Source organism: Neoarius graeffei, chromosome 15 (genome assembly GCF_027579695.1).
Source record: "Neoarius graeffei isolate fNeoGra1 chromosome 15, fNeoGra1.pri, whole genome shotgun sequence".
Taxonomy (NCBI): domain Eukaryota; kingdom Metazoa; phylum Chordata; class Actinopteri; order Siluriformes; family Ariidae; genus Neoarius; species Neoarius graeffei.
Window position 1 is genome coordinate 77242689 of NC_083583.1, and position 25555 is coordinate 77268243.

The 25555-nt window shown below is 41.8% G+C and overlaps 1 protein-coding gene across 1 annotated transcript in view; it reads right to left on the reverse strand.

Annotated features, from left to right (window-relative positions):
• Positions 1-25555, reverse strand: part of LOC132898973 (calretinin-like) — a 56087-nt gene that overhangs the window by 6070 nt on the left and 24462 nt on the right. The window contains exons 4-6 of the mRNA XM_060940635.1: positions 20247-20327; positions 19998-20054; positions 19841-19918 (exon numbers count right to left, since the gene is read on the reverse strand). Coding sequence (XP_060796618.1) covers positions 19841-19918; positions 19998-20054; positions 20247-20327 — 216 coding nt within the window. The remainder of the gene's footprint in view (positions 1-19840; positions 19919-19997; positions 20055-20246; positions 20328-25555) is intronic.

Genomic DNA, 25555 nt, shown 5'->3' on the forward strand with positions numbered 1-25555 from the left:
TCTATGTCTTCAAAATGCTTTCTATTCGATCATATTCCCTTCTGTTCTCTTATATCCTATTATATTGTCCTAATGATTATCCTATTCTATATTTTTTTTGTCATGTTCTCTTCTGTTCTGTGCACATGCATTCTATTCTCTATGTTCTATCTGAATATATACTAACTTGTCCTATTCTGTTCTTCCCTAAGTTATCCTACTCTGTCCTATGCTATTCTCTATTTCTATCCATAATGCATTATACTGTCATGCTTAGTCCTGGGTATGACTTTAAACTGCAACCGGTGGTGAGTCTCAGGTCCAGGGGAACTTGAGTATTGGGGAAAGTGGAGTTACCTCTTAATCACCATTGCTCCCAGGTCCGCTCTAACCCGGAGTGGTAGCACCTGCCTGGGTTCCAGCTATGGGTTCAATAGTACATCACTAATAAGGCGCTGCAGCAGGGCGCTTTTCGGTGCAATGTTGCAAATGAACCCAACAGGGTCAATGGCGCACCACCACATGGCATGTGGAAGAGCCACTCAAATGGCCAATGGATGGCATCACTTGGCAAGTCAGTTGTCACTGCGGGGCAACTTCCATACCTGTCAGGTCTGTGGCACTTCTGTGCACCACTTGGCATCAGATCTGGAGGTCCAGAGAGACAACACAATGGGGGCATGACATCATTTGTCTTACCTTACTATGCAAGGCTGTTCATTAGGAAAGGAAAAAGAAAGCCCTGTGGCAATGGAGTAAATGTGATGGCAGCAGGTCTGAGAAGCTGGAAGTTTCTAGCAGGAACTTTACACACAGGTGGCTTGCATTTGATGGTTGCAGCCTCACTGAAGCTCTGGGTAATAGCAGGCTGAGGTAGCATTGTGGGTGTCTAGGCAGCCCTATTTAGGGAGAGCACTGCCTGTCCTGGAAAGGGAAGCCCCTAGAAAAGGTGGGGTAAAGAAAGCTTACCTAGTCCTTACCTCACTGGCTCACCACAGCCAGCGGGTCTCCATAATAGTGGTAGAAAGATGAAGAATATGAAATCGATAGTTGGGACTTAGAATGTTTGCACCGTGTTGGACAATGATAAGAGACCTGAGCATAGAACAGCTCTGATCGCAAAGGAACTAGATCGCTACAGCATCGACATTGCTGCACTCCAAGAGACAAGGCTTGAAGGCCAAGGACAAATGCAAGAGTGTGAATACTCCTTCTTCTGGAGTGGGAATACGGACAGAAGGAAAAAATGCAGGAGTTGTTTTTGCCATTTTTAATAAGAGAGCTTGCAAACTACCATCACTACCAGTGGGAATATCTGAGCAAATCACAAGTTTACATGTACCCACAGGGAATGATTGTTACCTAAACCTGATCAATGTTTATGCATCTACCATGACCTATCCTGATGAAGACAAAGAAGCCTTCTGTCACGAGTTAGCTGATGTGGTAGACAGGATACCTCAAATAGAGACGCTTCTGCTACTGGGAGATTTCAATGCAAGAGTAGGGAATGATCACGTAACATAGGAAGGTACTATTGGGAAATAGGAATGCAAAGATTCTGTCAACAAAGGTAATGCGAGGAGCTGAATGCTCAACAGACCACTATATGGTCCAATCAAAGCTGGAACTCCAACTTGTATTTCCTAGACGCATGAGAGCAGCCTCCACAACAAATAAGAAACTAGACATAGACAAGTTAAAGAATGATGAGACAGCACAAACTCAAAATAGCTATTACACCTGCTCTACAGGAAAACACCTCTGTTCAAGAAGACACAGAAAATGTTGAGGACATGTGGCAGTGGCTGAAAGATACTCTGTACACAACTGCAAGTGATATACATGGACAGCAGAAGAAAAGTACACCAGACTGGTTTCAAGAACAGGCCACTTCTATCCATGTTTTGTTAGAAGAAAAATGCAAAATTTACAACCTACATCTAAGGGAGCACTCCAATGAAAGCTTTCAAGCTTTGATCAATGTGTATGCACCTACCATGACCTATCCTGATGAAGACAAAGAAGCCTTCTATCATGAATTAGCTGATGTGGTAGACAAGGTACCTCAAATAGAGAAGCTTCTGCTGCTGGGAGATTTCAATGCAAGATTAGGGAATGATCACGTAACATACAAAGGTACTATTGGGAAATTTGGCAAGGGGAAATAGGAATGCAAATTGTGAACTCATGCTCAACTTTTGTACTCAACGTGAACACAAATCATCACAAATACCTACTTTCGCCAACTAAAAATTACTTCACCTGATGCTGCCCAAGATCTAAACACTTGCATCTCCTTAGCTTAGGAGTTTTGAGAGTTTCATCTACTTAGGCAGTGCAGTTACCAACACAAACTCATTAGACTTGGAGGCATACCACCAGATTCAAGCTGCCACCAAAGCCTTTGGTGCATTACACAAGCAACTGTGATCTTGCCATGACATCAAGAGAACCACCAAGTTAAAAGTATACAATGCCACAGTCTTACCATCTGTGCTTTATGTCACCGAATGCATGATGTTCTACTGTAAACATTTCAAGAAACTGACCAGGCTACAACTCAGACACCTGCATCAAATTCTCAAAATAAGATGGCAGGACAAGGTCCCCGATGTAGAAGTCCTCAGGCAAGCCAATACAGTTAGCGTGGAAGCCCTTATCACAGAATCCCAACTTCATTGGGTTGGACACATCTAGCGTATGCCTGACATGTGACTACCCAAAGATATTTTCTTTTTTTTGATAATTTTTTTTTTTTATTTCAGTTTGGCATGAACATTACATCATGAGCAGGGCCACTGACAGCTTTGGCTGGGCCCAGGACAAAATGCTCTGAATGGACCCCCCCTATAACCCCCCCCGGGCCAACCCACACACACCCACCTCTCTTATCCCAGTCTCTACTCACTCCAACCCTTAAATGACAGGTATTCAAAAACCATTCAACCGGTCAACAACCATTTCATTTTAGCATTTCAACATTTTTACAGTTTTAACATTTTAACATTTCCTTAGTCTGCAGCTATTCAGGTGCGAAATGCAATGCGCCGGACGTTTGTTGTGCGTGCGTGCGTACTGTCCAGTGTGAAAAGCAGAGAAGAACACACCGCTCGAGAAACGGCGGGATATGATTGCGGGCTAATGTGAATATTCTTAGCTTCAATCAGATATACAGTGGTGCTTGAAAGTTTGTGAACCCTTTAGAATTTTCTATATTTCTGCATAAATATGACCTAAAACATCATCAGATTTTCACACAAGTCCTAAAAGTAGATAAAGAGAACCCAGTTAAACAAATGAGACAAAAATATTATACTTGGTCATTTATTTATTGAGGAAAATGATCCAATATTACATATCTGTGAGTGGCAAAAGTATGTGAACCTCTAGGATTAGCAGTTAATTTGAAGGTGAAATTAGAGTCAGGTGTTTTCAATCAATGGGATGACAATCAGGTGTGAGTGGGCACCCTGTTTTATTTAAAGAACAGGGATCTATCAAACTCTGAAACTTCACAACACATGTTTGTGGAAGTGTATCATGGCACGAACAAAGGAGATTTCTGAGGACCTCAGAAAAAGCGTTGTTGATGCTCATCAGGCTGGAAAAGGTTACAAAACCATCTCTAAAGAGTTTGGACTCCACCAAAGGACAGTCAGACAGATTGTGTACAAATGGAGGAAATTCAAGACCATTGTTACCCTCCCCAGGAGTAGTCGACCAACAAAGATCACTCCAAGAGCAAGGCGTGCAATAGTCGGTGAGGTCACAAAAGACCCCAGGGTAACTTCTAAGAAACTGAAGGCCTCTCTCACATTGGCTAATGTTAATGTTCATGAGTCCACCATCAGGAGAACACTGAACAACAATGGTGTGCATGGCAGGGCTGCAAGGAGAAAGTCACTTCTCTCCAGAAAGAACATTGCTGCTCATCTGCAGTTTGCTAAAGATCACATGGACAAGCCAGAAGGCTATCGGAAAAATGTTTTGGGGATGGATGAGACCAAAATAGAACTTTTTGCTTTAAATGAGAAGTGTTATGTTTGGAGAAAGGAAAACACTGCATTCCAGCATAAGAACCTTATCCCATCTGTGAAACATGGTGGTGGTAGTATCATGGTTTGGGCCTGTTTTGCTGCATCTGGGCCAGGACGGCTTGCCATCATTGATAGAACGATGAATTCTGAATTATACCAGCCAATTATAAAGGAAAATGTCAGGACATCTGTCCATGAACTGAATTTCAAGAGAAGGTGGGTCATGCGGCAAGACAACGACCCTAAGCACACAAGTCATTCTACCAAAGAATGGTTAAAGAAGAATAAAGTTAATGTTTTGGAATGGCCAAGTCAAAGTCGTGACCTTAATCCAATGGAAATGTTATGGAAGGACCTGAAGCGAGCAGTTCATGTGAGGAAACCCACCAACATCCCAGAGTTGAAGCTGTTCTGTATGGAGGAACGGGCTAAAATTCCTCCCAGCCGGTGTGCAGGACTGATCAACAGTTACTGGAAGCGTTTAGTTGCAGTTATTGCTGCACAAGGGGGTCACACCAGATACTGAAAGCAAAGGTTCACATACTTTTGCCACTCACAGATATGTAATATTAGATAATTTTCCTCAATAAATAAACAACCAAGTATAATATTTTTGTCTCATTTGTTTAACTGGGTTCTCTTTATCTACTTTTAGGACTTGTGTGAAAATCTGATGATGTTTTAGGTCATATTTATGCAGAAATATAGAAAATTCTAAAGGGTTCACAAACTTTCAAGCACCACTGTATGAAACACAATGTTATTAAGCCATTGTGGTTATGAAATGATTCAATGCCCTGTGCGTTTGATATGGTGTTCAGTGTGACTTGCTCTCCCCTCGTTTGTAACATGAATTGCGTGCCACGCGTGCCTTGGTTGGGGTTACTTTACGGGGCGGGAAAAAGTTGGCTGTCTTACCTGGCTCAGCTGCCCCACTGCCTTTGCTAGTACCTGCTGCATCATCCCAATCTTTTTTAAAATATTTATGCAGTGAGCCCCTGAGTCTCTTGGTTTCTTCCTCTCTTTTTCTCTTTTCTTTTCTTTTCTGTGCTCCTGACTTGTGCATGTTGGCAAATGGCACGCACGCTGATTGTCGAAGCGCTATGATCGAACGATGTCGTTTTTTTCCCCTTAATCAAAGAGTCAGACCAAACCATTTTTTCATTGGGGTGGTAGGGGGTTCTTGACGCCTTTTTCAAAGACAATAAAGGCAAAAGATCTAGAAATCATTTATTGAATGCAAATATAGCACATTTCTCCCCCAAATCAACACATTTTGAAATGAAATAAAATAATCGCAACTTCATGAGAGCCCAGTTCTGGGCCCCCCCCCATTCCTGGGCCCGGGACAACATACCCGTTTGTCCCCCCCCTGTCGGCGGGCCTGATCATGAGTGTTCCTGAAACATTTTACAGTGTGTATATATAGTAACTCAAATCAGAGTATAAAAAGACAAGACCCAGAAAAGACAAGACCCAGAAAAGACAAAACAACCACCATAAAAAATAAAATTAATAATAATAATAAAATAAATAAATAATATATCACAGAAAGGGAGAAGAGTTGACCACTAGACATCAAACTGCTATGGTATTTAGGTAGTCATTCGCTGAGTTGATAAGAATTACATGCCTCTACTCACTCTATAGAGTGTGATATGAGTTTTAACATACTAGTAAAATATGGGGACCTTTCCTGGATTATTATAGTATTTTGATGATCCCTTGAAAGAATATCTCATTTTTTCGAGTTTGAGAAAGTAAAGTGCATCTTTGACCCAATGTGTAAACGTTGGAGGTTTGCAGTCCTTCCACCTGACCAAAATCAGCCTTCTTGCCAAGAGAGTGAGGAATGCAATACTGTTAGACTCTGCCCTGGTTAGACCTAACTGGTCGGATGTAACACCAAACAACCCAATTAAGGGGCATGGTGGTATTGTCCGTCCCAGAAAGCCTGACATAGTGTCAAATATGGATCTCCAGTAATGGGCCAGCTTAGGGCAAGACCAGAACATGTGGGTATGTGAACCTGGGTTGCACTTACAGCGATCACATAATGGGTCTATATCAAACCTTTTAGACAGTCTGAGTTTTGTCCAGTGAACATGATGGATGACCTTGAATTGTAATAACCCATGTCTTGCACAGATTGATGAACTATGTACTCTGCTCAAAGCAGCCTCCCATGACTCCTCAGGGATAGATTCCCCAAACTCATCTTCCCATTGTGATTTTATAGCAGTTGTGGAAGAAGGTGAGAGTGCCATCAATGCACTATAACTAGCTGATATAATACCTTTAAATGATAAAGGCCGGTCTAATATATGGTCATAGAGGGCAGAGGAAGGCTGATTTGGAAATACAGTGGAAATATTCCTAACAAAGTCACGAATTTGGAGATAATGAAAGAAGTGAGTTCTGGGAATATTAAAATTGTCACACAAATATTTAAAGCTTACAAAGGTCCCATTATAGTACATCTCATTATCTCTAGCCGCTTTATCCTGTTCTACAGGGTCGCAGGCAAGCTGGAGCCTATCCCAGCTGACTATGGGCGAAAGGCGGGGTACACCCTGGACAAGTCGCCAGGTCATCACAGGGCTGACACATAGACACAGACAACCATTCACACTCACATTCACACCTACGCTCAATTTAGAGTCACCAGTTAACCTAACCTGCATGTCTTTGGACTGTGGGGGAAACCGGAGCACCCGGAGGAAACCCACGCGGACACGGGGAGAACACGCAAACTCCGCACAGAAAGGCCCTCGCCGGCCACGGGGCTCGAACCCGGACCTTCTTGCTGTGAGGCGACAGCGCTAACCACTACACCACCATGCCGCCCATTATAGTACAGATCTTGAAATTGGTTAATGCCTGCATTGCGCCAAATAAGGAATGCTCTATCCATTTGGGCTGGTTTAAAATAATGATTAGGGTAAACAGGTGATTTAAATGAGAGAGAGTGCCAACCAAAATGTTTCTTATCTGAATCCATATTTTGAGGGATGTCTTAACTAACAGATTTGTTGTGTGAGCTGGGTACAATGAGGGGGAGAGGTGAAAATACAAGAGCTGCCAATGATGATTTTTTACATGAATTAGACTCAATAAACAGCCAAGACAGTGTATCTGCACCAGGGTCTTCATATAGCCAGTACAATATGGGTCAAATGTTACAGGCCCAGTAATAAGATTGGAAATCTGGAAGAGCCATACCACCAGAATACTTGGGTTGTGTCAGGAGACTTTTCCTTGCTCTGGCGGGTCTATTATTCCAAATGAATGATGAAATAATTCCATCTAATCTACAAAAAAAAAGACTTCGGTATAAAAACAGGAATACTTTGAAAGAGATACATAAATTTTGGGAGTATAGACATTTTTATTGAATTAATCCCCCCTGCTACAGACAATGGAAGTTGATTCCAGTGTTTAAGAATCTGTTCTACTTTCGTCACCAGAGGACCAAAGTTCTCTTTGAAAAGTTTTTGAAAACTGTCAGGTAGGGGAGAGCGGGGTAAGATGAGCCAGGGGGTAAGATGAGCCACCCCCTGTTTCTAAGAAACAGTAAACAAATGTGACCACATTCAAAGGGGGGCGGGACCATTTACTTACACTTGTGGAGAGGAGCACCACATGTCAAACTAGGTGAGGGAGATATTTATAAAAATGTGTTTTTGTGCTTTCTAAGTCAATTCCATGTTTGTCCACAGTGAAGGTGATTTAGAGAAGATAAAAGTAGAATAATATTTAGACACATTAGGGTTAAGTTAGTGGCTTTCTAAGCTATGATATGAATGCTAATAAAAATAATTTTGATTAGCCTAATCCCCTTTATTAGCATTTTTCTACAAAATGGTGGCCACGGGGTAAGACGAGCCATTAGATGTGGGGCAAGTTGAGCCACTGGCTCAACTTACCCCATTGGTGGCTGAGCTTACCCAATATGGATGACACTTAAGTTTTCACATTTGCTGGTCATATATGACAACAACAACAAATAAACAAACAAATAAATAACATGTTAATATAAATAATATGTTTAAAACGTTTTTAATAAATAAAATAATGCCCTCTGTTATTACAGATGTGCATGATGCCACACTCATACAAAAGAAAAACAGACAGGGCCGCACAGTCCCGTGCAGTTTTGGAGAGAGCCGCAGAGGAAGTCAGGAAAGGCAGGCCTGTTCGGGCTGTGGCGAGGGATATGCATTTGGACAGGATGACTCTGACTAGGTTCATTGAAAAGATAAAGAATGGAGAGGTAGAGACAGGTTATACCAAGTTGGTGAAAGTGCATTTCTTCATTGGCCAGATAATCAAATTGGATGTCTTCGAAATAGAGGCAAGATTTCTCAAAAGAAGCCGGTCATGCCATGGCTCTGCAAGAAAGCCAACCTTTGTCTTCAAAGAGAAAGATGAGGCTGTCCTGTCAAGACAGGATATTGTGAAAAAATTGCCCCGCCCCTTTACTGTTGGGGGGACAGCACGGAGGGAGAGGCAAATGGTGTTCCCTTGCAATTTGAACGCTTGGAACATTGAATAATAATGAAATGATTGCTGCATGTTTTAGCAATGTTTTAACCTACTGAAAGAAATAAGATTTTTTGGCACTGTTCTACTGTTTTAGTAATTTCTATAATATAGTATATCTCTCATTCCCTCTCTAACCATCCCTCTTTCTATCTATCTACGCATATCTCTCTCTCTATCCATCTATCTATCCCTCCCTATCCCATCTCGTTCTATCACCTCTCTCTTCATCTCCCCTTCTCTATGCAACGGCCCTATCCCCCACTTGATTGACTTGACTTGATTCATTGATTGCATTTCTAATAATAAAAGTTGTTTACTTTGTTAACCTAACATGTTTTGTGTTGGCTCAGTTTACCCCACACAGTGGCTCATCTTACCCCGTGCATGGGGTAAGTTGAGCCACTTGACTTTTTTTTTTCAAGAGGTAATATCACTCTAACCATAAGAGCTTATCAATTGTTTTTTGCTCAGATAGTAACAGTACACTTTGAAATTTGGTATGGTGTGTAGACTGGAAGCAAAAATGGCTTTAACATGTAGTTATGATGAAAAATGTAAAAAGTGGCTCATCTTACCCCGCTCTCCCCTACTATAACTCCAAGGTAAGTCCATTTAGAGGTTACTTTAAAGGGGAACATATTGAATGATAATGCACATGCTGCTTCATTAACTGGGAACAACTCACTTTTAGATAGGTTGATTTTATATCCAGAGAACTTACTAAATGTGTTCAAGATACTTAAGGCTGATGGAAGGGAGTGGGAGGGGTCAGAAAGGTATATCAAAAGGTCATCAGCATATAGAGAGAGACCCTGTGTTCTTGATCCTCCCTAAGAATCCCAGTCAATTGAGTTGTTTGGCGTAATGCCAAAGCCAAAGGCTCAATTGCAATTGCAAATAGCAGGGGCGATAAAGGGCACCCCTGTCGTGTACCAAGGGAGACTGAGAAAGGCTCAGAAGAAATGTTATTCGTGCGTACTGAAGAGATAGGATCTACATACAGTAGTTTGACCAATGATATAAACTTATACCCAAAGCCAAACTTTTCTAATGTATAAAACAAATAAGTCCACTCAACTCTGTCGAATGCCTTTTCGGCATCTAATGAAACTACAATTTCAGGTGTAGTGGATTTTGAAGGGTGGTAGATTATATTAAAAAGCCGACGAATGTTAAAAAATGATAGACTGTTTTTAACAAATCCAGTTTGATCTGGCGAAATAATATGAGGAAGTACAGATTCAAGACGTGTGGCCAGGACCTTAGCTAGAATCTTAAAGTCTACTGGCAGAAGAGACACAGGACGGTATGAGCCACAGGACTGAGGGTCTTTCCCTTTCTTAAGCAACAATGAAATAGAGGCCTCACGTAGTGTTTTGGGTAAACAACCTTATTCAAGTGACTTGTTATACATATTCAACAACAAAGGCACCAGCTCTTTCGAGAATTTTTGGTAAAATTCCACTGGAAACCCATCAGGGCCAGGACTTTTGTTAGTTTGTAAAGCACATATAGCCTTTGCCACCTCATCGGAAGTTAGGGGCCCGTCTAGGGACTGCACTATGGCCTGGTCAACCTGGGGGAGAGTGATATCTGCAAAAAACTGCTCCATCTCAAAGGAGGTGCTGTTTTGTTCAGAGGCATATAGAGATGTATAATTTCTAAATGCATTGTTTATTTCTAAATGGTCTCGGGTAACGCCATATTGTGTTTTAATCTTGGGAATGATATTACCAGCAGAAGACGGTCTCAGCTGGTGAGCCAGAAGTCTGTGTGCCTTCTCGCCAAATTCAAAATGAGAATGTCTGGATTTAAGCAGCATTTTCTCAATGTCTACAGATGCAAATGTGTCAAATTCTGCCTGAATAGAAGTCTCTCTTTGAGAAGGTCAGGTGATGGATCACTGGCTATCCGGTCATCAATTTCAGAGATTTTACTAGTAAAATGGTTAATTGTCTGTGTGTATTGCTTCTTTACATATGAGGACTTGGATATCAGCCGACCCCTCATATAAGCTTTGAAGGCTTCCCAGACTGTGCTATGGGACACATCAGGAGTGGAGTTAATCTTTATGTAGACGTCTATATTAGTGGCAATGAAAGCAACCATATCCTCATCTGAGAACATAGTTGTATTAAATCTCCAACGTGGATGAGTTATGGGAATATCATGAAATTGTAGCTTAAGGAAAAGTGGCGAATGATCTGAGATGACAATTGTGCTATATGTGCAATCTTTCACTGATGGCAGAAGTTTCTTGTCTAAGAGAAAATAGTCAATGCGAGAGAAGGTTTGGTGAACATTGAAGAAAAAAGAATAAGACTTTGCAGTCGGGTTAAGAGAACGCCATACATCTGCAACCGCGTAATCTCCGAGAAAATTGTTTATCACTTTTGCAGATTTAGACAAAGGTATTTGTCTCTGAGATGATCTGTCCAGCAGGGGATTTAAGCATGTGTTAAAATCTCCTCCAAGTATCAAATGGTGAGAATCAAGATTTGGAATAGAAAAAAGAACTCTAACGAAAAACCCTTCATCATAATTAGGTGCATATACATTGGCCAACACTACAGGAGTGCTGAATAGAGTTCCAGCTACCGTACAATAACATATCTCCCATATCTATCAGCAATGACATCTGAAGCAGTAAATGTAACATTTCTATGCATGATGATAGCAGGACCCCTGGCTCTGTTATTGAAAAGAGAATGGAAACTCTGAGCAACCCACCTCCTCAGTTTTGAGTGATCTGATATGGACAGGTGAACTTCCTGGAGAAATGCGATCTGTACATGTAAGCTATCCAAATGTGGCAACACCTTATTGAGCTCACTGGGCTTTACCTAGCCCTTTCACATTCCAGCTAGCAAAATTTATGTAAGCTCCCATACTTTCAGAGAGGAAATATCACTTATTGTTTGCAGCGAAGACAAAACCATAGAATGTGGCCATAACACATTAAAAGGGTAAAATGACACACAAATACAAAACACGTAAAAAGCACTCACATTCACCCCTTCCTTCCCACCCACCCAATCACCCCCCCAACATGAGTGAAAACTCACTTTATACCCCAACATTAGCACTAGCTTATACTGCTTAATCGCAGAACTTCAAAGAGAAGAGAAAAGAAAAAAAAACGCTACAGGTGCATGAATACTGGCTGTGAGACCACAGGGCCTAGGCTACATATAAATCCGTTATGAGACTATGAAAAATGGGCAACATTTATCCTGTAAAATTACAAACATCATGTATAAACAATAGTCTAATTTGACTATGAACCATATCTTAATCATTCACAAATAAGGGGGGAAAAAGAGATGGAGAGTTAACCTGAAGCAACCCCAGAAGTCCTCACATGCCTAACGTTATTCTGGCTCCGGAATCTCCGAAGACGGGACTGATTTGATGTAGTCCATGGCCTTCTGTGGGTCTGTGAATCGATGTTCATCTCCACCTGGTAGAGTGATTCTGAAGGTAGCAGGATGCCTGAAGCCAAACCGGGCACCAGCGATGTTCTGAAGCGCCTTCCTCACATTGTTGAACGCAGCCCTTCTTCTCGCCTCGCCAGCGGTTAAGTCTCCGAAGATGTGTATAGCTTGCTCCTTGTATAGTAGACTCCTTTTCTCCTGGGCCAAGCAAAGAATCTGTTCTTTCATGTGAAAGTAGCAGACCCTCAGGATAAATGACCTGGGTGGTTGACCTGGCTTTGGTTTGGATGAGGCTAATCGATGGGCCCGGTCAATAAGTGGTTTTTCATCAAGATCCAGCAGGTCTTTCAGGAGGTTGGATATGAACACTGTCGGAGCTTTACCCTCCTCTCCTTCAGCAATACCAGTTATCCTTAAGTTGTTTCTCCTCTACCTGTTTTCCAAATCTTCACATTTATTTTGCAGCGATTGTATCTCTCCTTTGAGAGACGCCACTGTAACTTCCATTTCAGTCAGCGCATCGCTAGTTTTAGTGGCAGAGTCCTCCACAGCAGCTAACCTCTCCTCTTGGGGATTGATGGTCTGTTGCATAGCCCCGTTGTCGTACTCAGCTCCAACCTAACAGCAGCAATGTCCACTTGAAGTCCCTTAACTGCAGAATCAATTGTATTGCAGATCTGCTTTGAAGGACTGTAGCATCTCACGAAGCATAGTTGCTGTTACCTCTTCATCATTAGCATGAGTCGATTGGCTAGCAGATGCAGATGTAGCACGCTGCTTATTTGGCTTGTTGATTTTCCCTGAACCCGACATTGAAAAGCACTTCAGGCACAAAGCTACTGCTTCCAAATGTTAAATAAATGTTATACAATTCTTTATGAAGTAAAATATAGGCTCATTGGCCTTTTTTGATCGATAGAAATTCCACCTGTTGGGAGCTGAAATTTTTCATGCCTGCATTGCACAAGCGCAGCAGCACCACTCCCCCAAAGCTATATTCTATGGAGAACTGAACCTCAGAAAGAGGAGACAAGAACAGAAACCGAGGTACAAAGACATCTTGAAGAGGAACATGAAGAATGCCAGAATTATCAATCAGATGTGGGAAAGGGATGTCTTGGATAGAGCAACATGGCGAAGCATAGTTAAAAGCTCAGTGTCTGCAATTGAAGACAAGCATCAAAGGGAGTATACAAAGGGCTCATGAAACCAGACATTCCATGGCAGCTCAGCCAGGCCATTCCTGCCACTGCTGCAGACGACTCTGTCGCTCTGGTGTGGGCCTCATGGCCCATCTGCGTTTCTGCGCATCCTAATGAAGCAGTCATCATCGCTAGTGATAGACAGCTGACAATGATGATGATGCTGTGGTTAATGTCATTGTCCCTGCCAACTGGTTGCCTTATAACTGGGAGAATATACCCTGCTTTTAGGAAATAAATAGAAATGCTGGTCAGTGTAAGAGCGAGGGATTAGAAGGCACCTTATTTTGTTTGATCACCAATAGGATGTTGAACAGATACTTATCCTGAAGGAGAGGTCTGAAAATTCTCTTCTCAATTAATTTTGTGGCTGTTCAAAATAATCAGGTGAATGAAGTATTCCCATGCTCACACATCTTATAAGGTTGTTCATCATGCGCCCAGCCCTTTGCCAAATGCTGGTGTCCTCTTCTCTGATTAAGTTAGTCTGGCAGAATCCCAAGTTTTCCATACTCAAAGTACATTATATGGCCTAAAGTTTGTGGACACCTGACCATCACACCCATGTGCTACTTCCTCAAATTGCTGCCAGAAAGTGGGAAGCACACAATTGTATAGGATGTCTTTGTATGCTGTAACATTTAAGATTTCCCTTCACTGGAAATAATTGGCCCAAACATGTTCCAGCAGGGGTGGCACGGTGGTGTAGTGGTTAGTGCTGTCGCCTCACAGCAAGAAGGTCCGGGTTCGAGCCCCGTGGCCGGCGAGGGCCTTTCTGTGTGGAGTTTGCATGTTCTCCCCGTGTCCGCGTGGGTTTCCTCCGGGTGCTCCGGTTTCCCCCACAGTCCAAAGACATGCAGGTTAGGTTAACTGGTGACTCTAAATTGAGCGTAGGTGTGAATGTGAGTGTGAATGGTTGTCTGTGTCTATGTGTCAGCCCTGTGATGACCTGGCGACTTGTCCAGGGTGTACCCCGCCTTTTGCCCGTAGTCAGCTGGGATAGGATCCAGCTCGCCTGCGACCCTGTAGAACAGGATAAAGCGGCTACAGATAATGAGATGAATGAATGAATAATTCATCATTAAAACATTCAACATAAAATTATGTTTTTTGCATTATAGAGCTCAGAAATGAATAAAATATTACACCAATTTTGGAATATAGATTTATTTTAAAATTGATCTTGGTTATCTGTTTATAGATCAGGACTAAAGGTGCTTTATTTTGTGTCTTACAACTCAACTTTTTAAAATTTCCTCATGTCGTCTCTTCATAAGCTTACAGTCTTCTGAGGATTAGGCCACTCATTTTTAATATTTCGGTTCTCAAACTCACCAAAGGTAGCAATTTACCCTTGATCAAAAAATAAAAGCATTTCCATGGTTTTTATTTTTATTTCATTCACCGACACACTTGAGTCTCTAAAAAGAACAATAAATATCACGAATAGGCTCCAGCTTGCCTGCGACCCTGTAGAAGGATTAAGCGGCTTGAGATAATGAGATGAGATGTTCCAGCAGGACCAAAGCAAGGTTCATGAACACATGGTTTGCCAAGTTTGGAGCAGAAAAACTCAAGTGTCCTGCACAGAGCTCTGACTGACCTCAACCCCAATGAACACCTTTGGGGTGAACTGGAACACCACCTGCACCCCAGACCTCCTCATCCAACATCAGCGTCTGATCTCACAAATGCTCCTGTAGCTGAATGAACACACATCCCCACAGCCATGCCCCAAAATCTAGTGGAAAGCCTTTCCAGAAGAGTGGAGTTTATTATAGCAATAAAGGGGGACCAAATGTAGAATGATGTTCAACAACATGTACAGTATGATTATGTTGAGGTCTAACCTTTGGCTATATAGTGTATGAGCTGAAGCTATCCAGTGGGAGCAGATCTGATTAAATCTATGCTCAAGTCATGGTGTACCTAAAAGCCATGTTGTTGAAGCAGCAGGAACAAATAAATCCACTGACCCAAAGTGTGGCAGCTTTATGTGCACCTCAGTGCTTTGCCACATTTAGTCATTCTAAGGTCAAAATTTGTAGCCAGGTTGTAATGGATTGTTTACTGGACACAAGAACAATTGTATCTCCTATTGTTGAAACTTTCTTTGAGCAAAATCTCCAGCATAAACTTCAACCTTGCTGTTGGTTAAAGCTTTGGTCATTAACTACCATATTTTGGCTAGGTAATGCTAATGGCTGAGGTGCAACAGCCCCCCCCCCCCAAGCTGTCAGAGCCCTGAACACCCTGGTGTCACCCAATACCTAACAACCTGCCTCCTCCATCCAACTCATACACATAATAAACAATGGGTATCTCAAGCTTCTGTGCACTGTTACTTTAAAATGGACAATGGACACTCAATACACAAACTGGACAATGGACACGAAACACAAAAACTGCACACTGGCACTTTATTCTCTTCCTCATCACAGCTGCCGTCATAGTTCTGCTGCTGTTTACATTGTCACACTGTCTTTTGTCTGCACTGTTTTTGCAATTAATATTATGTTATGATGTGTTAGGTTCTGTTAGGTTCTGTTATGCTGTATTCGGGTGTGCATGTTATTTTAGGGTTTTTTTTTATGTTGTCTTATGTCATGTTAGGTCATGTTGTGTTATGTGATGTTTGAACAGCTCTTTTCCAGCTCTTGCAACACTTCATGTTTACTATTTTATAATCTTTGTTGTTTGCACTGTTTCTTGATTCATAAGAAAATGACATTTTGTTCTTCTGTATACTATATATGTGGAAGAATGACACAGTTCAGTTAGGTAGGGTAACCTAGATGAAGGTGGCTTGTAGTAAAAGAGATCCCAGGTTCTCCTACCCCATTCAAGGATCCAGCAAAATGTCAGAGCCCCCAAGTCCTCCTGGACCATTCAAGCATCCAGTAATGTTTTGCTCCAAGTCGTTTTGCTACAAGCTAATACTACACCACCATCATTTAGCCATTACCCTAATAGTATAGGTATGAACACTTGTGGATGTTATGAAGAGCTATTCTGACAGTATGGCCCTGCTCTCCTTATCCTTATATGCCTCAGCCCCCTGGCAGCAGGTTTTTCGGCACCGTCATCAAGCCCACATGAAATCTTGTATGGATTGCTAAAATGAGAGGTAAAAGGCCAGTTCCTAATACCTGGAGCTATGGATAAGCTAGTGACAGCTACATATTCATGCCACTTTTGTGAATTGGTTAAAAGTCTCGGCAGTGCCAATCATTTACTGGAGGTTTTTTGGTGTCTCCTGCTTTTAATACTATTTTTAAAGGTTCTGCATACTAATTATGAACGTTTGTCACAAACAAGCTAGTTTGTGATCATAAAAATCAGTGGCATGGTTGGCACCAGGACAAATGTAGAGTTTAGAGTTTACTCACAGGAGTCACAAAGATGGATCTCAAATCCAGACCTTATGACAGTTCCAGCTGTCTCCTTTTTCCAAGTTGGATCAAGGCAGGGTAAGACCTCTGCTTAATGGATCTTCACCTGAGTTTTCAGGTTCTGAGGCTGATCTTGGCTATAGTAGCTGCATTTCTCAGACTGAATCTCCTTGCTGATGATGATAAACCTGTGAGGCTGAGGTATAGGTGTACCCCCTTGCTGAGGTATAGGTGTACCCCATGGCTCATATCCATGCTTGACAAACAGGTTATTCAAGAAAGTTTTAGTCACGATGTTTTGCCTATTGTTTTGATTAGAAAGAAGGATGATGACCTTAAGATGTGCATGAATTAGACAATAAGTATTAAAAACCCAGAAGGATAAGTTCCTCCCCTCTCAGACTGAGGAATCTGTAGATGCCCTGTCAAGTGCCCAGTGGATTTTCTTTTTAACAATAGAGCTAATGAGCTGGTATAGCTAGGTTCCATTGGCAGAGGTAGACCATCCAAGGAATGTATTTTGCTTCACTTATGGGTTGTTCAAATTTAATCAGATGCCCTTTGGGTTATGCAGTGCCCCAAGAACTTTTCAGATGTGGATGGAAAGGATGTTTAGGGCTCAAAACTGCCAGTCACTTTTGCTTTACTTCATTGTTTTTCTCTCCAATATAGATGGGCATCTGATTGAGCTGGAGATCTGGTGCTGAGATTCTTCTTTGCAGCAAGCAGATATAAAAGTGAAGCCAGAGAAGTGTATATTGGAGTCTCAGTAATATTGTTTGTTGTAGGGTGTCTGAGGTTGTCAACTGGCCTTGTCCATATAATGTCCCGGGACTGTTTTTTGGAAGGTACAACAAATTTTGTAGTAAGGTTTTCAAAGATTCCCCACCACCACCATTACTTAGTAGCTTCCGTTGTTGAGGTTATGGCTCAAAAGGGGCAACGGCAATTATTTCAGCAAGCATGGTCCAAAGGGACCGATCAGGTTAATTGTGTATTCCACCCAGAGTCTCTGACCTTGTAAGATGTATAGTTCAATTAAGCTTGAACTCCTGAGCTTGAATTGGTCAATAGCATTGCATTTTAAAATAAATGTGTTAAAGTGGTTCTCATTTAATATGTTTGAATTTGATGCCCCTCCCCCTTTTTTCCTTCTTGCTAATTAAGAAATAAAGGGCTCCACACCACTGGTTATCACAATCTCATCTGCATTTGGGGGAAACTGTTTGGTAATCCTTATAAATGTGGGTGCTAAAATTTAAAATAATTTCCTTGAGTCTGTAGGTGGCAAATGTGTTTAAATGTTCTAGCTCCTTCAGCCACCAGTCCTGTTGGGCACAATGTGATTGTTGCTCTGGTTATGTCATAAGATTGTTCGGAGCTACAAGTACCTGGGTGTTCATCTAAAGAATAAACTAGACTGGACTGATCACACACACACCCTGTACAAGAAAGGCCAGAGCAGACTCCACCTGCTGAGGAGGCTCAGGGCCTTTGGAGTTCAGGGTCCACTTCTGGACTCTTTATGACTCTGTGGTGGCATCAGCCATATTCTATGGAGTTGTCTGTTGGGGAAGCAGTATCACAACAGCAGAGAGGAAAAAACTGAACAAACTGATTAGGAAGGCAGGATCTGTCCTGGGCTGTGTACTGGACTCAGTGGATGTAGTGGGAGAGAGGAGGATGTTGGCCAAGTTGTCATCCTTAATGGCAAACACCTCCCATCCATTGCAGGAGACAGTAGCAGCACTGGGCAGCTCCTTCAGTGACCGGCTCCTCCATCTGCAGTGTGTTAAGGAGAGATACAGAAGCTCCTTCCTCCCTACTGCTGAGAGACTGTACAACCGGCACCTCACCAAGCACAGCACCAGACGCTCCTCACAATAATCAACAATACTGTCCAGATCACTTCTACACCCACAGAAACCCCTCTGAACGTATACTGTGTGCACTGACTATTAGCATCAGTACTTTACAGCAAACTGCGAGCTACACATGGTTAAAATGGCTCTTGTGCAATATACCGACTTACTTGTGCAATACTACCTGGGTAATACTGGTAATAATACCTGTACAATACTTGCATGTGCAATTCCACCTTTGTAATACACTTATGTTAACTATATATCTGCAAACCATTTAATTTATGCAAACTTGTTAACTTTTTTTATCTCTAAATTTGTAGTTTATTTCTTATATATCCTTTTTTGTATACTTAGTACTTCTGCACTACTCCTTCACTGCCTTATCTTTTTCTCTTTATATATTTTGCTGCTGTAACAATGTAAATTTCCCCCTGTGGGATAATAAAAGGCTATCTGATCTTATCTTATCAAAAGAGCTGATTGGTGTTTTTTGCTTTTATTTTAAAGCAGGCATGAGGGCACAGTGTGTACTCATGAGTCCAACATCCAACTGGCCTTGGATCTGATTGATGGTATTTTTAACTGCTTATGTACGTAGTTTTACAGACATCTGGATTGAAAGTTCTGTGGCTTTCCTGTGGTAATGGATTACACATTGTGATTTTTACATGTCTTCCCACCCATTTATACCCAAGAAACAGGACCTGATTAAAGTAATAGTGTTCCTGTGGACTGAGAGCAAAGAAAATCATAATGTTAAGTTCAACAAAGAATAGTGGCATTTATTTAAAATATTCCTTAGGATGTCAATAATTTTGGAACATGCACTTTGAGATGCAATACTATTTACTTGTAATGAGCCAGTTAATTCTAATAGTTTCTCCTGTTTGATTGGAAAGTTTAAATTGTTGTGTATAATAATTTCTGCTCACTTTTTACCAAAGGTGGCAACAATTTAAGAGTAATATATAATACAATATTAAACACCACTAAATATTATAATACAGAGCTATGTTTATAGTATTATATAAAGGTTTGTTTGTTTGTTTGTTTGTTTGTTTGTTTGTTTGTTTTATATACTACTGAGGACAATGTCTTCACAAGGATCATAAAATCTGACAATTTCGACCTTGTGGGGACATCTGGATGGTCCCCACAAGGAAATTGCTGCTGTGTTTTTTTTTTTTTTTTTTTTTTTTTTTTTTAAACAAAATTTTAAATAAAAGAACCAAAAAGTTTCCTTTTCATTACTGAGGTTAGGGTTAGGTGCAGGCACAGCATCATTAATTAACTGCAATAATAATAATTGTCAGTGGAAGGTCCTCACAAGGATAGTGAGACAAGTGTGTGTGTGTGTGTGTGTGTGTGTGTGTGTGTACTTACAATAGTCTGTGTGTACTCATTCATCTTTTTGTCATCATAGTGTCTGTTCGTTTTTTTCAGGAGGTCAGAAAGGAAATTCTTAAAAAGAGAAAAAAAAGTTTACTTTGGTGCATTTATATTTGTTGATATTTGTTATATATTTTTATCTACCATTTACCTTTAGTTCATTGGACTCAATAAATCCACTGCGGTCCGTGTCGTATTTCCTCCATGCCTATGAAATGAAACACTTTTTTTTTTTTTTTTTTTGTAATCATCAATTACTTCGTTAGGCTCAGTAATATAATTTGTACTTTTTGGTACACTTTTACTTAAATCACCAGTAATTAATTAATAAGTCTTATTGCTATATGGTAAGGACACACTGCAGTAAAACTGTGTGTGTGTGTTTCGCTGAGCATAGTACCGCCATGAACTCAACACTGGATCCCAGGAACTGTCTGAAACACAGCAGAAAGTTCTCTTCTGTAGGCAGGACCTGAGCCAGCTGAAAGAAAGAATAAAAGACTCTTAGAGCCTATAAAGCCTTGACTCACTACTGATTAGATTAGATTAGATTAGATTAGATTAGATTAGATTAGAACTTTTTTGATCCCTTTGGGAGGGTTCCCTCAGGGAAATTAAAAATTCCAGCAGCATCATTACAGGATAAACAAAAAAAGAAAATAGAGAAAACTTCTCGATAAATTAAATATTTACATATACAAAAAAAAAAGATATGAAAAAAGTCCACCAGGAGAGGTATTGCACATTATATTGCACATTGTCCAGTATTGCTTTTATTCTATACAGACATACTAGCATTGGTCTACAGAGATGTTGTATTTTATTCACCATTTTGCATATTTTGTTAAATTTTGGGTGAGGTGGAGGCACTGTTTTTGACATTACGCTTACTACAGTAGTATGTAATGTAGGACACAGCCTGTGTTCTCCATGGTGCCATGTCCAGTGTGTTGAAATCGATTTCCAGGTTTAGTCACCTCTAGTGACTCACAGTTTTGACTTTCTACTTTAAATAGTATACATGACATAGTGCAAGAAGGTCCGGGTTCGAGCCCCGTGGCCGGCGAGGGCCTTTCTGTGTGGAGTTTGCATGTTCTCCCCGTGTCCGCGTGGGTTTCCTCCGGGTGCTCCGGTTTCCCCCACAGTCCAAAGACATGCAGGTTAGGTTAACTGGTGACTCTAAATTGACCGTAGGTGTGAATGTGAGTGTGAATGGTTGTCTGTGTCTATGTGTCAGCCCTGTGATGACCTGGCGACTTGTCCAGGGTGAACCCCGCCTTTCGCCCGTAGTCAGCTGGGATAGGCTCCAGCTCGCCTGCGACTGTGTAGAACAGGATAAAGTGGCTACAGATAATGAGATGAGATAAGACGTGACATAGTATTTAGAATATAGTACTTCCACCTGGCACGTACAGTACAGGTTATTTTAAGGCTATTTTACTGTAGCATGTGCTGTAAGATGCATCCTGTGTCCTCAGTGGTGCTGTGTACATTCATTTCCACATTTCTCTGCATAAATCAAATCAAGTCAAGTTTATTTGTATAGCGCTTTTAACAATAAACATTGTCGCAAAGCAGCTTTACAGAATTTGAACGACTTAAAACATGAGCTAATTTTATCCCTAATCTATCCCCAATGAGCAAGCCTGTGGCGATGGTGGCAAGGAAAAACTCCCTCAGACGACATGAGGAAGAAACCTCGAGAGGAACCAGACTCAAAAGGGAACCCATCCTCATTTGGGCAACAACAGACAGCCTGACTATAATATTAACAGTTTTAACAGGTATAACCCTCAACTGTCCTCATGGGGCAGTCCTTCACAGGAGCGGTGCGATAAAACTCCGACCAGACACAGGGCACCAGGATGGATCAAGCAGGTCCGAGGGGCAGAAGAGGCCAGCATCTCAATCCCAGGATCAACATGTAACTCAGAGGGACAGATGGGGGGGGGAGAGAGAGAAAGAAAACATGTTGTTAGGTATGCCCTAAAAATGACAAGTATTAAATCTGTGTGGTAGGCTCGCAGAGACGAGAGTCTTTACATCAGGCATGACACATAATGGCATGTTAATATGGTAAAAAAATATATCATGACCTGCTCTGGCTGGATGCTTGATTGGGTGATGGGAGCACACTCCTCAGCAATGATGAGATGCAGATGGGACCCTTAGGCCTGGCCAAGACAATTCAGTTACATTTCACCGGGTCTGGGACATGCGACAGAATGTCTGACGGCTGATTCCCTGCAGGCTACGATAGCCAGTCGAGGTCCCCACAGTCTCCACCAAAAGATTTCCTGTTGACTCCAATAACCTATGGTGGTGCTATTATACTAACATACTATTTATTAGTCATGTGATATTTAAAATGCAGCCAGTACTCTGGTATCTGCTTTCCAATGTTCTGAAATCAAGGCTTGACAAGACAATAAAACTGGGATTACATCATAAATTTATGTAAATGAGACACAAAATCATCAGGTTATTATAAGAGTGAGAGATAGCAAAACTAAGGACACTTCCCCCTTTGAAACACCCATCTTTCTTTTTTTTTTTTTTGCTTTGTTGCTTCAAATACTGTATATTAAGATGTGATTTGTTTTCATAGTGCTCTGAGACGGGTCATCATGGATGAGCTTGAATAGCACATTAACAGCCTGTAGGAGTCTGTAAAGTTACACAGAATCAAAACTGATTTCTGCATTTTAAAAAAATTCACTCACTCACTCACAGAAATCAGCCTTTGCTCCTTCTACAGTCCCAAATCTTGCTGCTCAGCCCAAACCATCCTTCAGACACATTCTCCACAGCACAGTGGACCTGTAGGCCTGTCAGTGCTTGACTTCCATGACAAACACGTTTCATGCCCTCTGTTACTCTTCTCTGATCAAAAATTTCACCATGCAGCACCACAAAAGAGGAAGAACTCTTCATACCCTGGACACCAAAGCTCTGCACCCAACTGTCCACTTAACTCTCTGTTCTGTTACCTACTTAGCAATGTTATGTGGAAGGCTGTTCCTCACATTTTACAACAGTAAACTATAACATTTATAATAAACCACCCAATCTATTTATTTTCTCATCACAGTGATCAGTGTAAACAAGGCTGATGGAAATGGAGTCCAAAAACTCAGTATAATATTTTTGTTCAAGATGAAGGAATGTCAAGGTGATTTCTTAGAGGAGGTTCCCATTTGCTTATTTCCTAGCTGAGGATTAAAAGCACACTAAATCGTAACCTTGTGTTTGCCCCTCACTACATCACATTTGTGCTCTGGCCCTTCTGACCTGCTGATCCTCTTCTTATTGATATGATTACATGAGTAATCTACTGTTATACTACCTTACTATACCACCAGGGTGGTTTCCTTCTGGAGCTAGCACAGACCAGATATTAAAGGTTCATATCACTTCATGCATTCCCTGGACAGCATTTATAATAAAATTTATTATAACTAATCTTAATTGAGAATAAAAATAACTTGAGTGCTGATTCTGTTTTCTGTTGATGATCATGACACTCGATCGCTTACTGATGATAATTTCACAATATTGTACAACCCCGATTCCAAAAAAATTGGGACAAAGTACAAATTGTAACTAAAAACGGAATGCAATGATGTGGAAGTTTCAAAATTCCATATTTTATTCAGAATAGAATAAAATAGAATAGAATGCCCTTTATTGTCATTTTACAATCAATTGTATAACGAGATTAGAAGCTTCTCCCTTTCCAGTGCAAAAAAGTAAGTATAAATAAATAAATAAATAAATAAATAAATAAACCTTAAATCCTAACAAATAAACATTACAAAAGTTGAAATATGTATAAAAGTGTCTTATATCCAAGTATGAATATGGATGGGCTATGTACAGAATAAATAATAAATTATTTGTATTGCACAGAATGTGAGGGAAGCAGTGACAGATGTTTTGCATAATGTCGACATTATATTTGTTTCCTCTCAGAGTTCAGTGTAGTGATGGCTCTTGGGAAGAAGCTGTTTTTCATTCTAGTAGTCCTTGTTTTAATACATCTGTAGCGCCTCCCAGAAGGAAGCAGCTCAAACAGCTGGGAGGCAGGATGTGAATTGTCCTTAATGATGCTCCGAGCTCTGCTGATGCACCGGGTGGTGTATATGTCCGTCAGGGAGGGGAGAGGGCAGCCGACAATCCTCTGCGCTGCTGCAACTGTCTTCTGAAGCCTCCCTCTGTCTGCAGCAGTGCAGCTCCCGTACCAGGTGGACAAGCAGTACGTCAGCAGGCTTTCAATGGAGGAGCAGTAGAAGGCCAGCAGCAGCTTCTGGTCTAGATTGTTCTTCCTGAGGACTCTCAGGAAGTGTAGATGCTGCTGAGCCTTCTTTATAACAGCTGAGATGTTGATTGTCCAGGAGAGATCGTCAGAGATCTGGACTCCCAGGAATCTGAAATCATGAACCCTCTCCACACACTTGCCGTTGATGTAGAGGGGGAGGTGGTCACTTTTTTCTTCCTCCTGAAGTCCACAATGATCTCCTTTGTCTTTGTGGTGTTTAGAGCCAGGTTGTTTACTGAGCACCAGGTCGCGAGCCTCTGAACCTTCTCCCTGTAGGCTGTCTTGTCTCCATCTGAGATCAGCCTGACCACTGTGGTGTTGTCAGCAAATTTGACGATCATGTTGTCGCCATGAACTGGACTACAGTCATAGGTGTAGATACAGTACAGGAGGGGGCTCAGCACTCAGCCCTGTGGTGAACCAGTGCTCAGTGTACGTGTGGAGGAAAGGTGGGGCCAAGTCTCACAGTCTGGGGCCTGTTGGTCAAAAAGTCCTTAATCCAGGTGCATATGAGAGGGTGGAGGCCTAAAATGTCCAGCTTTGTGATCAGAGTGTCTGGGATGATCATATTAAATGCTGAGCTGTAGTCTACGAAGAGCATTCTTGCATAGCTCTGCTGCTGTTCCAGGTGGCTCAACACAGCGTGCAGAGCTATGGCGATGGTGTCCTCCGTAGATCTGTTCACCCGGTATGTGAACTGGTGGGGGTCGAGTGTGGGGGGGAGACAGTCTTTGATGTGCTGGAGGACCAGTCTCTCAAAGCACTTCATAATTACTGGGGTGAGGGCAACAGGGCAGTAGTCATTGAGGCTGGTTGTGGATGACTATTTTGGGATGGAAATTATTATGCCTGACTTCAGGCAGGTAGGGATGACTGCTTGGGCCAACAAGAGGTTGAAGATCCTGCAGAGGATGTAGGACAGCTGGTGGGCATATGCTCTGAGCACCTTGCCAGGTACTCCGTCCGGACCGGCAGCCTTCCTGGGGTTCACTGCCTGGAGCACACGCCTCACCTCCTGCTCTTCTACAATGAGTGGAGGGGTACTGGGATCTGATGGGGGTGGGGGCAGGGCTAGAGCAAGTGAGTGTCACTCCGGAGATTCAAAGCGAGCAAAGAAGCAATTGAGCTCCTCTGCCAGCGACTTACTCGAGACTCCTGATGTCACATCACCGCCTCTGAAGTTGGTGATGTTCTGTATGCCCTGCCACACCTCTCGTGGTCTGTTACTGGCGAGATGGGACTCTATCTTCCTCTTATAGTCTGCTTTGGCTTTTTTAATCCCTTTCTTCAGGTCAGCTCGAGTCGTGCTGTAAAGGACTCTGTCGCCTGACCTGAAGGCAGTGTTGCGGGCCTTGAAGAGTGAGCGAACCTGGCTGGTCATCCAGGGTTTC